General features: G+C 40.9%; 1 protein-coding gene across 1 annotated transcript; it reads right to left on the bottom strand.

Moving 5' to 3' along the window:
- Positions 1-7,808: 7,808 nt before the first annotated feature.
- Positions 7,809-10,251, bottom strand: LOC308110800 (homeobox protein MSX-2-like). The gene is made up of 2 exons (XM_080465382.1): positions 9,900-10,251; positions 7,809-9,062 (listed from the first exon to the last, which is right to left on the bottom strand). Exons 1-2 carry the CDS (start codon positions 10,135-10,137, stop codon positions 8,614-8,616), a joined length of 687 nt encoding a protein of 228 aa, XP_080321508.1. The 5' UTR covers positions 10,138-10,251; the 3' UTR covers positions 7,809-8,613.
- Positions 10,252-16,848: the final 6,597 nt, after the last annotated feature.

The raw sequence follows: 16,848 nt of genomic DNA, 5'->3' as shown, positions 1-16,848 counted from the left end.
TTTGTGATCTGTATGTTTCTTTTGGCACAAGGTTTTGGAAGGAAAACTCCGTTGCCCCATCTCAAACAACCCGGAATTTTGCAACAGTTATTACAAAATCAGGGTGTTCCACTTATACAATAATTTGGTGCATTATGTAATAAATGTTGCCCTTTATTTGTATACATGGTTCTATGATTGATAATGAGAAAAAATATTAAGTTGGCCTAGAATTATATGTCACTCTTTGCTTTTGCTCATGTCCTGCTAACAGGGCTCTAAATCAGATTTAACATTTTAGACCACCCGCCATTGTGGCTGGGAGATTTTTAAAGTCAAAAGCAAATCAGTGCAGATAAGCACATGAACCTCCTATAAAGGAGCAACAATCCTCCTTTGTCGAATTGCTATCGATGCCATTGAAGTTATTGATGGATATGAGTCATTATTTTAGTGAATTATTACAGGACATGGGTGTATTGTTTTGTAGTCTGTTTGTTTCAAATCTGTCCAAACCTTGTGCAACTTAAAAAACCACTACTTCATAGAGCGCATCTCCAATTCATACAAATCAATGCACTACAGCAATTTATAAGTTTACCTTACCTTGTAGACAGAAGCACTGCAGTGCGGTGCAGTGGTGCGTGACAGACTAATATAAGATTTATTTTTGAAATAAGATTTCTTTTATCTCTTAAAAGTTCATGTGGATGTTGAATTAAAGTTTATAAGTCCAACAGAATGCCTTAGTACTTTTTTTGTTGATAGTGTGTTTCCCATCACTTGTGATCTAAAGACTATGAGACAACTACCAACAGTAAACAGGCGGGCAAACTAAAACACAGTTGAGCAATGTCCAATGCAGCCAACCCAGAAATAAATGAATATGAGAAGCACGCTTGTTTCTCATGATTAAAAGGGTTTATGTAAACACAATGCAGAGAAGGACACTTCCTTTGTTAATCTTTTTTAATTGTCCCAACCGGAGATCTGATTTAAAGCATGGACCCCCCCACTGCTCATCAATAATTCAATATGCAACCCAACAGGACGCCATGCCCGCTTTGTAAGAGTGACCACCATGACAGGATGTACCAGCGTTAAATGTGGTGAATGTGTACATGTTTAATAAGGAGGAAGAAGGACAAGAAGCACAAACTATTTATAGTCCTTTATTTCTGCTTTACTGGGGGGGTCTTCTTTCAAGGAGACATCTGCCAGCCTTAAGTAAACTCTTAACATCACAGATAAATCCTAATTTTGTTTTGCCCGACAATCTGAGGTAATTACATCTCTTCATTAACATCTTTCAATTCATTCCTTTTAAGAGTTTTTTAAACGGCCTTCACAGTGTCATTTCATGTTAAAACTGCAGTATCTCTTTCCAGTATTATTTTCTATCACTTTGTTATAAAACCATGTTAATATTAATGATGTTTTCTATGCTCTGTGTATGGGCTTGAAGTTAAATGTGCCCACTTCCTCTCCTTCATCTCATTTTTGCTGCGTGTCTTTCATTTACTATTGATAAATTTTTTTTTTTTAAGCAACTTCAGTATCAGGATTGTGAGGTCTGTATGTGCGGATTTCTAATGCAGGTCAAAGGCAAAGACCCTCTGATGAATTTCCTCAACACCCAAATACAGTCAAACAGAGCAACAGACCCTTTAAAACCTGGACAAACATTCGCGTCCGTTCTTTTTGGGTCACGTTGTCTAATATCTCGATGCCTCACCATTGAAATCTGGACGCTATGTGAATGCATTTTCTATCGCATGTGTTTATGCATATTACAAAGCATTTCGCTGGTCTTTAAAATGGTGACATCACTTAAAATGCACTCATGCAGCATATTTTATGTCGCCCAGGCAGGAGAGCAACAACACGCACGCTGTTCTCGCTCTTAATGGCTTACGTAGACGTGAGTGTATTTGTAAAAAAGAAAAGCTGTGATTTAAGGAATTGCACTGTTGTGGATGAAGTGTGTCATGAAGGGATCATCTTTTCTATGTGCTCTATTTAGGTTGTAATCAGCTCGCATGTCAGGGAATCATTCAGTAATGCAAAAACATATACAAACAAGGACAATACCTCTGCATGCTTAAGAGAATCTACATCTAATAACTCCGTAAGAGTACAATTTTTAGTATTAGAATATAAGAAGCACAAGTAAAACATGTCTGATTAAGCAATGCTAAATCAAAATCCACTGATAAACACGAGCAACAAGAATCAACTTGATTACATATAGTCTCTTTGTTGATATTTATCTTCATATCTGAGCGAACAAGGCTTTATGACTGTCAGCTGGCCTGTTATTAAGTTCCCAGAAGGATTTCAAACAAGTCGGTCGTCTTTACTACAATAGAGGTTAAGGGAGAGATTGATGACTCATAGGATCTCAGGAGACAGGGCGAATACGCCGATCTGTGAGGAGACACGTACAATAGTGAAGGCTACAGATGCTCTGAAAAGATTTCCACACAGGGGTGGAAACCCCCCACAGGGCAATGTATGGATGTCACCGTGAGACACTAATTCACTCGACATTGGCGTGTCCTATCAGGAGGAGTCCCTTCGCAGGAAACATAGAAAAGATCTTAAAGGTGTGAGTCCTCGTGAGATTAAGGTGGAATTAATTGAGAGAAAGACAGGATGCACTGTAAATGCACAACACCGTCCTGAAAACAACCATCCTGATCTTTAGTCTGGGAGGTCATCAGCAATATTAGGACAACACGTGTTCGTCTCCGTCGGACAGGACACACACGTCAGGGCGCACACCAGCAGCCTGTTCCTTTGTAGGGGGTTAAAATAAAGACAAGAACACAACGGGAAATAGATTAAAAACGTGAGGGACACCGAACGAGACGTAAAAAACACTGAAGGTAAGAGAAATGTGTTTTAACCCACAGCAGCAGAAGAAGAAAAAAAAAGCAGATCCTGGAGTGTGCGTGTTCTCTGTTGCTTTCTGCCATTGGCTGGTTTCAGTGCCCCAAAATCGCCACAGAAAATAGCAGTCACATAACCAAAGAGGAGATTTCTGTCCGTAAACCTCACAGCCAGAGAGCTTTTAGGTGTATCTTTATGTATAAATAGGTCATGTTGTTGAGCTGACCTGCTTGAGGGAACTGTCTCTTGAAAACCAGCTCAAAAGGACTAAACAAAAGACAGAAACTGCTAGAGGTGGGATTACTCTCAGGACAGCTCTGTCTGAGCGCGTGCGCGCATATGTGTGTGTGTGTGTGCGTTGTTTCAACATTGGTTTTTCAGTCTAGGTTAAGCTCCCTCGCAGAGGAATCCGTCACCCTGTGACTGTATCCAAGCCACAGCTCCTGCACGGCACCTATGCCATGATAATGATTTCTCAAATTGACTTATCACCAAGGTAATAAAGGCTGACTGTCTTTCCTAATCTAATATGAATGCTTCTAGCCTGGTTCTACTCTTCCTGCATCAAGAATGATCGGAATCCAAGAGAAAAACGAAAACGAGGGAATAAAGACATTCGCAGATGCAAAAAGCGAACATTAACAGGAAAGATGAAGGACCGAGCAGACTGGGGTTGTTTGGGGGAACACACCTGCTTTTGGGCTTTGAAGGCAAGATGAAAGCTGCACTCTTTCTTGTTGTAGCACTGAAAACAGCACAAATGTCAGTGGATGATGGGCATGAGGCACCGTAACGTAAGAAAAAAACATGCACATGGGCGTGACAACAACTTCATCGTTCAGGATGAGAGGAAAAGTCAGGAAAGCTTCAGTGGAATACAGATAAAACAGTATGATCTGGTGAACAAAGGCAGAGGGATCGGGATCTTATGAGTCACTCCGATGACGACAACAGCAGACCTCAACTTGAAAGTGTTCATTTTCCTTGAAATGCATAAAAATAAGGATATCCTGCACATGCAGAATAGAACGCTGGCTTGTTTTGTGGTAGAAAATCATTTGAATGATTGCTGTTTCGCTGCTTATTTCTGACATTTGTATATTGAGATATGCTGATCCGCGACACATCTTGAATACAGATTTTGTACGAGCTTCATTCTGCTGAGCATTTAATTCTATTTTTTTTTTTTTTTCCAGATTTCAGGCTTGCTGTGGTGAAATAGAGCATTCAAACATTTTTACATGTATTTCATTTATCAATCTGAAAGATCACAACATACATAAATGCATAATGATCATTAAATAGTTAATCATAATAGTAAATGTCACATAGATTTTGTTTAATTTGCTGCTGGGTTTAGTAAGTTGTTTTGAAAGTAACTGAAATAATTGTGCAACAGTGTTTTTTGAGTACTTGGAGGACAGCAAAAAAAAAAAATCCATCTTGACTGCTTCCCTGTGGGTTTTCCACACCGAATCATGTGATCTGCTTGCTGATAGGGCCTCAGAGGTTCTGATTATAAGCTTGCATCCTATTTGTTGCATCTTCCCTGCATAAGCGTCCTCCAACACAATGCTTCACCCTACTGACCTGTGAAGTGAGTGCAATAAATGAACCCCATACACCCTCACATTACAGCCTCCCCCGTGAGAGGAGATCCTCAAAAGTGTGTTTTTCTGATGTGCGATGAAGCGCATACTGTAGCTCGGCTTTGCTCCTGCGTGCAGTTGGATGTGAAAATGTTGCTCTGAATCTCAGTTTTGTCTAACAGGCTGGGACAGGAGGGGACAGGGGCAGGGAGAGACTCCAAACCGGCTATGTTTTATTTAAAGAAATTTCCCTGAAACACTGCCTCTAACTGTTTTGCTCGGCCTTAAATGGATTTTAATAGATAAAAATGAATTTGTGAATCGTGTGCATGTTTAATGATATGCACATCTGATGGAAGTAATTACACAACTGCCTATTACTGGGAATATGTTTATCTATGACAATAACTGGCAGGACAGCTAATTATTGTCAATCTGATTATTCTCATTGTCAATCTGAGCAGATCTGAGGCAGGAGCACTGTTTTGTAGTGAGGTGCAACAAGGGAAATAAAGTTGTTTTTTTACTGCAACAGAGAACTGTGGAAATCCCCAATCCCCCAAACTCGTGCCATTTACCACTGCCACAGAAGAACAACGCTTCAGAGTTAAATTTTTTATTCAACAGCTTACTCATGATGAATTAAACAGACATCATCCAAGAGCCTGTATGATGCAAGTGAGGATGCATGTAAATCTCTATCTGAGCTGATATATTGTTATCTAAAGAGCTCCAAAGTGCCCTTCAAATGTCATGAATATGTCTTTTATTATGAGACTAGTTAGAATTGTATTGGCAGGATGAGCTCAGGACACTGCAATGAATGGGAAGCTGCGACACCTAGTGGGTTTCTGAAAGAACTGCAGGCACTCTTGTTGGGCGAAGCTGAAAATACACTCTTTTGGTACATTTATCTTAGTGAAAGGTAGGGCACACCCTGCATGGGCAATCACAGTGCTAACAGCCAGACTTTTACACATGCTCACCATCTAAACAAAATGGGTATGTCTCTTGGTTGTAGCGGAAGCCTGAGTAAGAGAAAGCTTCACAAGTGCACAGGAAAAACATGCATGTTTCCACAAAGAAAGGCTCCAGGCCAGAAAATGAACCAGTGTGTTGATGTTCCTGCTTACCACTACAGCATCTAACCATAATATTAAGCACCGTTCTTCCACACAACAACATGACACTGAATATAAAAACTTAAATACCAGTGTTTTGGGTTTTTTTTAAGCCGAAGGCATGTTTGTCTAGGGTTTAGTTAAGGGTTAGCGTAATTCATTTTTCTAGAAACATCTTTTTCCTTTTCAATTTTGAGAAGACATCTCAATGTACAAACAAGGTAGAGCATGTATTTTAAACTAGGAGTGAGCAAGTATGCCATTTTCTTCCTGCTGTTCGAAAAAGCCATTTATTGATATTGTATATGTCGTACAATGGTGAAGCGATTACCACTCTTTCCTCAAAGAGGGCATGCCCAGTTCAAGCCCAGGTTATGTTACTTGAGGTTAATGAAGTGAATGTGAGTGTATGAGACTGTGTTTGTCATGTAAAAGACTGGAGGCCGGTCCAGATACACCCTGCCTCCACCCATAATCCACTGTGATCAGCTCCAGTGCCCCGCGACCCTGAATATGATAAAGCACTAAAAGATGGGTGAATCATGTGAAAAACACAGAAATCCCACAAAGAATTACAATTTGATACAAAGCATGTGCTGTATGAGAGATTGAAATACTCGCATGCACATTGCTGGTTGTGAAATGTTCCCCCTGTATGATTACAGTGAAACATCAATGATTTCTGGACCAGACACAGAAGTAAGTTGGAAAAATGTGACCTTGTATAAGCTTCTGGACTCTTGTTTGACCCCTTGGCAGAGGATATGATTAGACTCGCATGAACTGAACCCTCATTCACATTTCAGTGTGAGAAACTCCAAATACCTTGATTTTTATTACAAAAAAACCAACTTGTCAAAACACATTTCTCCCTTTCAGAAGAATCTTTCAGTGCCTGTAATTCCTTACAATTTGCATGTATATTTATTATTAGAGTTTTATCATCATTATACATAGCCTTCCTCATTCTTTGTCACATGTAAGCCGGGCTGCAGAAAGCTTCCTCAAGCTCGGTTTTGCAACGAAAGCATCTGAAACTGGAAACTGTGGTTATTGGCCAATCAAAACCATTAAAGACCTTATACTCTTAGCTTAATGGTGGGTTAAATTTCAAAATGGAAGGGAGCAAATGGACTGTGAAATATGTGCTAATGGTAACAAGCTTTCCTTAAGTTCACAGAAGGAAGGGGTAGTGGGGGGGGGGGGGACACATATAATGCACTGTTGTGTTATCGCTGAGTCTGCACATGTAATTTCACAGAGTCAGAGTTCCTTGGGCAAGCACAATTAAACCGGGGACTGCAGAGGGACGGCCTGCTGTAATGCTCTGTTGTGAACCTCACAAAGACAGACTAGGTTCATTTGAAGTATACAGTTCCAAAATAAAGCTTGTATCAAACAAATAAATCAAACTGAGCCATATCCAAAAGCAACATGAAAACACATGTTTACAATTAAGACGGAATGAGACGTGCTATTTGCAGAAAACACTCAATTTCCCAAACGTAATTTCACATTCTTAAAGAAAAATTGCCAGAATAAATATTCATTAAAAACTGCAACACCTCTTCACTCGGGCCACCCAGTTGTACATCCACTCAAGCATATATAGTGGAGACATACAGGTTTGTACCACTCTTTGAGGCTGACGGATAAATCTCTAAAGCAGAGTAAGTACATGGTGTGACTAATATTTTGCGGTTCATATATAAAGAAATGAATGTCTTTACTTTCAAACGTTCCCATATAAGAAACACAAAATCTAACTCCTGGTAACCCAGATGGTTATACAAAACCTTTTTTTTTTTCTTTTTACGCTGACCTCGGATATATTCAAGATTAAAAAATCTGAATCCAAACTGAAGTGAGAGCAAAAGAAGGAAACTGTCAACGTGTTCAGTTTGATCTATGACAGAACTTAATTATCCGAGAGCAGTGGTTAAAATCCAATTGTTTTGTTTTTTTCTCAACAGAGGACATTATCAGGTGGAAACAACTAAAATCAACAGCGACTAAAAAAATAATGATACACATCCAACTACGGGTAGCAGGACACTGGAGCAACGCCGTCTGACTGAAGCTGAACACGTCTGTCCACCACGGGCAAACAAAGAGAGATAAATACATGATTAATACAAAACACACGTAAAAGTATGCCGATTTAGAGTCACCTCATTAATCTTAAATGCACTTTTCGTTTGGCCGAGAGAGGAAACCAGAGTAAAAATTGAAAACTCTAAACAGGGGGTAGGTTGTTTTCACAATTACTGGTGGAGCTCAAAAGGTGAGCTGGATTGAGGCATGACGTCGTAGCAACGAGGAGCAGCGAGCATGTTGCTGGATGTGGAATAATACATAAGAGGAGACAGCTGTGGGGGCGATGGGCCAGATGGGCCCGTCAGAGCCAGCTAAGGAACTATGTGATCAACCTCCACAGAAATATCAATTAAATATAGAATATACTACTAGAACTGCAAAAGTGAAGATTTTTTTTTTTTTTTTTTATTGTATGTCACCAGCACTTCAACCAAAACAGCAAAACATGGGGTGAAGCTAAAGATTTTGATTTACTATTACATACATAGAATAATAAGTCTTTAACAGTGTAGATATATCATGAGATTAAATATGTGAGGGCTCTTAATATCTGAGAGCAATAAATCTCTGACGTTTTATTTTGTAATTGTGTAAATTCGTCACATATTTACGTATAGCAAGTGAATTGTTAAAAAAAAAAAGAGAGAGAAAGAAAAAAAGCCGAAAAGCCAAACGAAATGGCTAAAATATGTTTTCTGGCACTTTGAATGATTAACCTGATAGAGCAAAGATCGGAAGGAACATGCTTCCTTGTACTCCCAAGCAATCGCTCTCAAAAAGTAAGGCATTTATAAACTCTTTTTGTCACGTGAAAACAAAAAGCTTCATGTCCCATTGTAGTCTGCTGCAGACAAGCCTTTCATAAGGTGCTTGATATAATGATACACTTGGTGTCATTCCTTTTCAAACGTGTTTTGTACATGTCTTGTTTCCTCTCAGGAGAGGTGGAGCAGTCTGCAGCCCACCTGTGAGGCGTACATGGCCAGATGTGCGGCGGGAAGGACGGGGGTGCAGCTGTACGAGCAGCCCAGTCCGTAGAGGGACGCTGAGCCAGCCTGCAGGTTGACGTTGAGGGGAAGTCCCAAGGATGACAAGCCAGGGTAGAACACAGCTTTGGGCCCCGCGCGGGCTGCCATTTTCAGTTTTTCCACCTCGGCCTCCTGGAGCCTCTTGGCTTTGGCTCGTCGGTTTTGGAACCAGATCTTCACCTGGGTCTCGGACAGTGACAGGGAGGAGGAGAACTCGGCCCGCTCCGCGATGGACAGGTACTGCTTCTGGTGAAACTTCCTCTCCAGGGCCAGGAGCTGCATGGTGGTGAAAGGCGTGCGAGGCTTGCGATTGGTCTTGTGCTTCCTCAGGGAGCAGACTGCCGGACTGAGCTGCCCTGGAAGACACAAGGAAAACATGACTACACAGAAGAAACATACGTTGATGCTATTTCATTTCTTGAATATACCGATGACTGAGGAAGATCTGACACTTCAAGAACTGAAACACACCTAAAGGGCAGCGTCAGTTCGTGTTTAAAACCTTATACTTCGAGATTGGCTGTTTTTTATTTGCTTTATGGCTTCAGAACTGTCAAAAAATATTAATGATTTTTTACTGTATTTTTGACAGTAGTGAGAAGCTGATGTTACATATATTAGACAGGCTTGTAAATCTTTTCTATGATTGCAGTGTTGTGTGCCAATGTAATGAGTATTTTATGTGCATAAACCTCAATTTCTCAGATATCTGGTAGTTTGTAGTTTTCCTAGATAGTCTCGGAGTTATCAGCAGTCCAGAGTTATAGATATGGGAGGTGCATACACTAATCCTGACAGGAATGGAATAAATGGGTTAAAAACAATAAATCCTCTGCATCGGATCTTGTACACAAAATGTGTTTGCAGCTTTTTTTACATTTTATCTGTAGTTTACATTTAACTACATGTCAAATGATAGGTGTGGAAACATCTGGAGCTTTAAAAGTTTCATTAATTTTGGGACATGATCCTTACTTAAGTGTAATATTCTGTTGTTTAAAGCATTTCAAGTCAAGCAGGCCTAAACAAACAATGCTGCTCATTTTCAATAAATAAAGCAGTTTATAAGAAAATGTAGGCCATTTAAACGCTGATGATAATATAAATATGTGCCTGTCTGTTCATAAATTCAAACCTGCTCGGTCAAATCAATATTCATAAGCACAATAATTTAAGCGTGACGTTGTACTCACGGGGTGGTGCGGACATCTCCGTCGTTCTGGATATCCAAGTCGGACTTTCCTCTGTCTCCTCTGACTTAATAGAGACAAAGTGTCGGGACTGTGAGTCTGTGCGAACTTCCCCAGAGCGCGACATCAGCGCCTCCACGCTGAAGGGCAGACAGGACGCGTGCGCCGCGCGCCTCTTCAGCCGCGCCGCGCGCGCATCTTCACCTGAGGAAACGTCCTCCGAGTCTTCGCGAGCGGACATGTTGCCCTTCTTTTTAAAAAAATAAAAAAAATAAAAAAAATAAATAAATCTACTTCCAGTCTATGCAACACATAACTTTAAGTCAGGAGATCCGCACACGTCCCGTGTGGAAGTGACTTACTTTGAGAGAGTGATAAAGTTTGTGCTCAAGTGGGAGACTTTTCAGCCAATCAGGTGTCTTGATTCATGACGGGCGGCTCGTGACTGGACCGTGTTTGGGGCGTTTTGCTACACCTCCTAGAATACAACTTTATCTCTGCTTCATGATACAATCAGCAAAAAACAATTATAGTTTTTGTTTGTTTGTTTTTTAAATAAGCTCACGAGGTTTTTATAAAACTTAACAGGGACCAAGTACACCTAATTACTGCACTTAATTTATTTTGAGTCACTTTGTTGTGGGTTAAATGTAAATTAAACGCGGTCATCACGTTACAACATAAACACATTACAGCCATTACAACATCAAGGATAATTTCAACCTTGAACTCTGTGTAAAGCTGTAATAAAGCTGTTTTGATTGTTTGTCACACCGCAGGTATAACTGGTAATATTAACCAACCAAACAAACTTGAATGAAAACGAATGAAGAGCACTGACCTCTTTGATTCAGTGTTTTCTCTCTCAGTTAATCTAAAGGTTCTTGTCAACATTTTATTCAAAAATATATGTTCGATTCTTTTTTTTTACTATGAATAAGCTGAACTATTTTATGTTAATGCTTTTTACTTTATATTAGAAGTATATCAAATCAATATTATAGCATGTGAAAAGGCCATATGTCAAAGGATTGCATGTTTACTTTTTAAATGAAAAACCAAAAAAGTGAAACATTTTACTTCGTGAGTGCAGAAATAACAGAAAATCAAAACAATCAATGATGTCTAAAAATGGTTGATCAAACTAACTTAATAACTACTAATACTGCCAATAATGGTATGGTCCATTCAGCCAGTTCACCATAAGATACATGAACCCCAGTGCTTTTTGATCAAACTTAAAGTACCTGCTGTGAAATGATCACTGCAAATTTACCCCACAGAACTGAAACTGTACAAAATTAGTTCTCACTGAAAAAGACATTAACAACCTGCGGAACACACTGAGAAACAAACGCTTGAAAGTATTTTACACAGGCACAAAAAAGACCAAAAAAAAACCCAAGGCAAAAGACATGACTTCATAAAGAAGAGATTTGTGGTCTTTTGAATGTGACGAAGGTGAACAGATAACAGTGATGATGGAGCACATTCAAAGCATCATCATCATTCAACAGGAGTAATGTTTAGAGCTGCTGGGTGGAAGAACAGGAATGGCAGCGATGTCCTTTACAGGCCAAATGTTGTATTCTTTGAGTGTGTCGTTTTTTTTAACCTCCTATGGAGGTTCTGTGTGGAACGCCTAGAGGTTGCGACCGCTCATATCAACAGTGACTCAGTACATAGTCCTGCTTGATATCCCATTTCAAGAAGGATTTGGGGACAAGGGCGACCTGCTTCAAAAATCTATTACTATAGCATGTGTAAATCAGTCTCCCATCTGCTGGTGTCAGTCCCATCCAGCTCTTAGGCTGTTAAATTAGCCCGGCTGTGTCTCTGATCGTCGGCAGCATCTGGATGAAAAGCATCAGTGTGGCATCTGTCTTAAGAGCTGTATGTCTTCTTAACAAAAGCTGACAGAGCTCCAAAGTCAAGCCTCAACTCGCAGGGCCTGAAACACCAATTGTGGCAGTAATCACAATGGCAGTCAATAAGAAGCACGGCGCTTTTAAAACTGAGACATCACTGTGCAGCAAATCCACACTTAAATGTGAGAGCCAGTTGGGCGCTGGATTACGGTTTTGGGCAGGCTTTTAAATGACTGTCATTACATTGTTATTATTAACACCTTGTAATTAGGTCTGCAGAATCCGGTTCTTTTAAGCAGGATTTAACAGTAATGATGGAAAATTGCTACCTTCCTGAGGTGTGTGGCGCCCGCTGCGATTAGTACCAGTCTCTGCTCTGTCGGCGGAGACGGAGGTGTCTCGTGCCTGTTTGAAGCTCGTAGCTGTAGGGTTCAAGAGTATTAGGAAAAATTATGAGTGGTACGACTGTCATGCTTACTTTTCAAACATGTCCTCTGACCTCGAGGATTGAAGCAATGCGGCGTCTTAAAAAACAAGCCAGAAAAGGCACGGATGCTAAATGTGACATGAAACGACGGCGAGCACTGTGTTTAATATTAATCTGGGAGACATTTACTGCTTATTCAGCCAAGAAGGAACATGCACTGAAAGCGATACAACATTAATGTGCTCATCGCGTGGCATGCCTCTATGATCTTGTTTCTCTCCACATCTACCTCATCTCTCTGGTCGACAGATGTCCACGCGCGGGCCACCTGTGAAGTGACTGGAGTGTGCCGTCCAGAGCTCTCTAATCAGCCCTTAGTGAGAATGCTTGCTCCCTGTAATCAGCAGGATTACAGCGGCATCAGGGTCTCAACATCCCAGTGGCCTGGCATCATTAGTCTCCATACGAAGCAAAGTGCCCACACAGCATGAGCTCGCTCTTCTGTAATGAACACATGTAAATCAGTGAGGGTGCCTCAAGTTTCTCAATGTGGATTCCCCGCCCTACAAGTTGATGGCACGCACGTACGCACTGGAGTGAGTGTGCATGCAAATACTAACGCTAATCAATGTGGTTTGAAGCTCTTAGTTCAGCTTGAAAAACCAACAAAAAGGGTTATAGATTTAGAATGGTTAACTGAGTGCTAGACAACTTTAGCAGAGCATGTCCAAAACTGCAGCTCTTGTTGGGTGTCCGTAATCCATTGTGTTCTGTAATTAGGGAAAGTGGTCTTCATTAACGTCAAACGTTTATGGACTTTCTGAAGAAATCTGAGTATCTGGAGAAAACCTCCATATGTACGGGAGAAACATGCAAACTCCACACAGAAAGGTCTAAAACCACAATCGAACCAAGAATGTGAAGTAAGCCGTCACGCACCTCCTTATCTTCAGCTATCTTTATCTTATATTATCTTGTGTTGTCTTATCTAATCCAAATCTCAACTGCGACTCTGGCCTGTCTCAGGTGTTCTCTTGGGAGTTCATACAGGTAGGTGGGGAGTCTTAGCGACCAAGGTCACAGGTGCAATCCGTCAGGTAGGACATGATTGACCTGTTAGAAGGTAATTTGCGCATGGTGATATATTTGATGGGCAAAATTACCCTCAAAAGGCTGCTTGTTGATTCATCATTTTGCATGGTGATTCTTTATTCTCGTTTCCTTTCAGTTCCCGCTGTGTGTTGTGTGGAGTCATTGGGAGTGTGCCGAACACAGAACCGTCTGCATTATCCAGCAGAGTGGCTAACTGTTGGTCAGGAGAGACACAATAGGGTAGAATTAAAGTAATTAAAGGCCATAGATTGTGGAGCCAGATTGTGCAATCTCATGATAGAATGTGAGCGGAGACGGGTGTAGAAGGGCAACATAAAAACACGGCGAACACAGCATGCCAAGGCTCAACTGGTTCCTGTACAGAGTCAGAACATACTGCAGAGGCCTGTACTACAAAGCAGGATGTTGGTTTCGAGACAAAACTTCATGGTTGACTCTTTCTTGCTACTATGGCAACTTTAATTTTATCAACATACATTGGTATGGTAACTTGTGCTGCACATGTGAGCTGCTCCAGTGAAGGTTCTGTTCAGGATCGGAGCTTTTCCGGCATAAAAGAGCACCTGCTTACCAATGAGCTCATTTGGATAATGTCCTGTCCCTTTTTAGTAAGTGCACCAATAATGATAGAAACACTTACGAGGACGAGTAATAATATGGAGACTAAATAGCCAACAATCAGCCTGACGCCTATCAGTCTCACGTTAACAAAGTCACATATTGTTTTGCCAGCGTTCCCTGCGTCTTTTGGCAGCCAGAATGTTGTTGCTTTTTGCTTGGACGATATCCTTGCAATCCAAAGCTCATTGATTCATTTTTGCCATGCTGTCATTATTCTTGTTGCACACACACACATCCTTCAAAGCACTCCAAGCAAATGTTCCACTTTGCTTCATCTGCATTCATTCTGCTGTCAGCATCGTGCGTATGGATACAAACTGCAAGAATCAAACAAGGAAAGAAACGTAGAATTCTGACACACTGACACAGACGTGACCTTACGTAACACACAAGGTGAATGCACTGAAAATGACACTGAAACGAGACCCCCAAGAAATGTATTCATTTTCTCAGCAATCGTCAAATAAGCATCAACCAGCGACCGTACATTCTGTACTATATGATATTATAAATGATCGTAACCCTTTTTTTTCATACTGCCAAGTTGTGAAACTTGCGCACACCTTGAGTGAGTGGTATTTGTAGGTAAAGCAGCATCTCCTTTAAGGTTAAACACACATAACAGCCACCAATCAGGGTCACCAACAATGGCCAATCAAGCCTGAATCAAAACCTCACCTGGAGACTGCCAGAATAAAAGCCTGAACATGAGCGAGGCACAATCATGAACAACTGGAGGACAACTGTTGTTGAATGTTGGTAAGTGCAGGGGAGGATATATTACAGCTGAAAACAAAATGAAGTCCAACATAGTTTCATACCCAAAATCTAAAGATAGAAGTTTGTTGAGGGACACATTTGCCAGCATGCCTTCAGATTACATGTGTTTTATAAAGCTGACATCAACGACTCCCAAAACTGTATGTTTGCTGAGCGCCCAAAGGAGCAGTGTATAAAGATCATAATCTAAGTGTAAATACAAGATCCATGGTAGATATTATAACAATCTTGTCAATATAGTGCAAGACAGTGAGATAATATAAAAAGGACGCTGTGTCGTAGTATGAAATACTTGTAATATTTAAATGAATTAAATTCAGGCTTTATTGTTATTCCTTATTGTGCTTGATACAATATAATAAATACAGACAACATAACACATTCAGTTTATGAGATTTTAAATCATGTTTGGACGATAAATGGGAGTTACGGAAGCAGGACTTGGGATCGGGAGTTTGCAGGTTTGAATCCCACAGCTGTGTCCCTGAGCAAAGACCCTTGACCCCCATCAGCTCCTCAGAGTGTCGTAATAAAAAATAAATCAATGTGATATCACACACGTTCCATTCAGTGTTAGATCAGGAAATGGGCCATGGTTTATTTCATAAATATTGTGATTCAAAATAAAAGTAAATCTTGTGTATTGTTGCTGTGTGGTTGTGCTCAATGCTATATAACATAAACCAGTGGTTCCCAACCCTTTTCTTTTTTTTTCTGAAGTCCTCCCGCGTTTTCTCTCTCTCTCTCTGAGCCCAATGTAAAACATCTCAAAACGGCTGTGGTGCATTAAAATGAAGCTACATGAACAACATCCTGCCAAACACATATTCACCCGGAGCATCAAACAACAGACAGGCGTGTGCTGGGATCGAGCGAGGGAGAGGAAAGCTTCAGCCTCCCTTTTCTTACTTTAGCAGATGCCAGCACAGCGAAAGCAGGAGCATTAGTCTAGCGCCAGCAGTTTGCACTTGCAAATGGATGCCGCCTATTGACTCAGTGGCAGCTGATGAAACTCTGTGAAAGAGTTTTGTTTCTTGCACATTTCAACACCATCAACTCTGCCTTGCAGTGAATATAATTAAAAGCTCTTAGAGAGTTACTGGCACCACTTAATCCCCAGTGTATATTTGTCTTAAGTGTTTGAGGATGAAGACAGGTGAAGGTTAATAAAGTGTGAAAACTACACATAAACTTATAATCCTAATTTTGCTCTCATCACTTGAAGCTGAGGTTAATGTCAACTGTATGTCCACAGTAAATTGCAGCATTGTGTCTGTCCAAACGTTTACTTAGTGAGGATCATGCATTTACGTGTAGGACCTTTCAAAATAATGTTAACGACCTTTGACCAATGAAAGGGCACGGCTTTGCGTGATTTTACGTCTCTGTTTGAGATTATCGCCATTAGAAATGTCCAATATGTTCTCACTTGCACTTCCAGAACAGAAACAAATAAAATAAAATCATTTCGGTCGACCTTTTATACTCTCGAATATAAACATAGTCGAAAAGACACACAACAGACATAACGTTCAGCATTTCCAGTCATCCCATCAGTTCTTTTGGTCTGAAACTACTTGCAGACACAGACGTTTACAACAAGAAGTCCCTTTCAGTCAGGATGTGGTACAGTGGTACGATTTTCACACCGCCGTCAAAAGCAGAAGCCGCCGTGATCTTATCGGGCTGCTTGCTGCGAAAAGAGGCGGTGCCTTTTATAGACGTGCATATGAAACGGGTGACCTTACTCACACTGAGACCCAAACGTCACTCGACACACTTTACCACTCTGCGTTGTATTTTGCAGCTCAGTGTACTTTATTGGCCTCATCATCAACAACAACAGCAACAACAACAACAGGTCTCCCGTTTCTGCCGACAGCCTTATTTCCTGTCCTAAGAGGACACCGTCCTGGGGGCGTGTGATCGAGCAAACAAGCCAGCAAAACCACCGATCAACAGGCTTGGCAACACGGACTGGAGGTGAAGCTGCCTGAGTCTGCCAGTCTCCTCGCACGCCGCAGCGCCGATGGCCTGACGCGCCTCTTCCAACTTAGTAATCGCCACCCCAACAGTCGTCCATCTTCAATTATGGACTAGCAGCCTCAATAAACGGCCTGTTTACTCACTTCAAACACTCTGC

The sequence above is a fragment of the Lipophrys pholis genome (assembly GCF_963383615.2).
Source record: "Lipophrys pholis genome assembly, chromosome: 6".
Taxonomy (NCBI): Eukaryota; Metazoa; Chordata; class Actinopteri; order Blenniiformes; family Blenniidae; genus Lipophrys; species Lipophrys pholis.
Note: the sequence above shows the minus strand (reverse complement) of the source record. Positions and strands in the feature narration are given on the sequence as shown.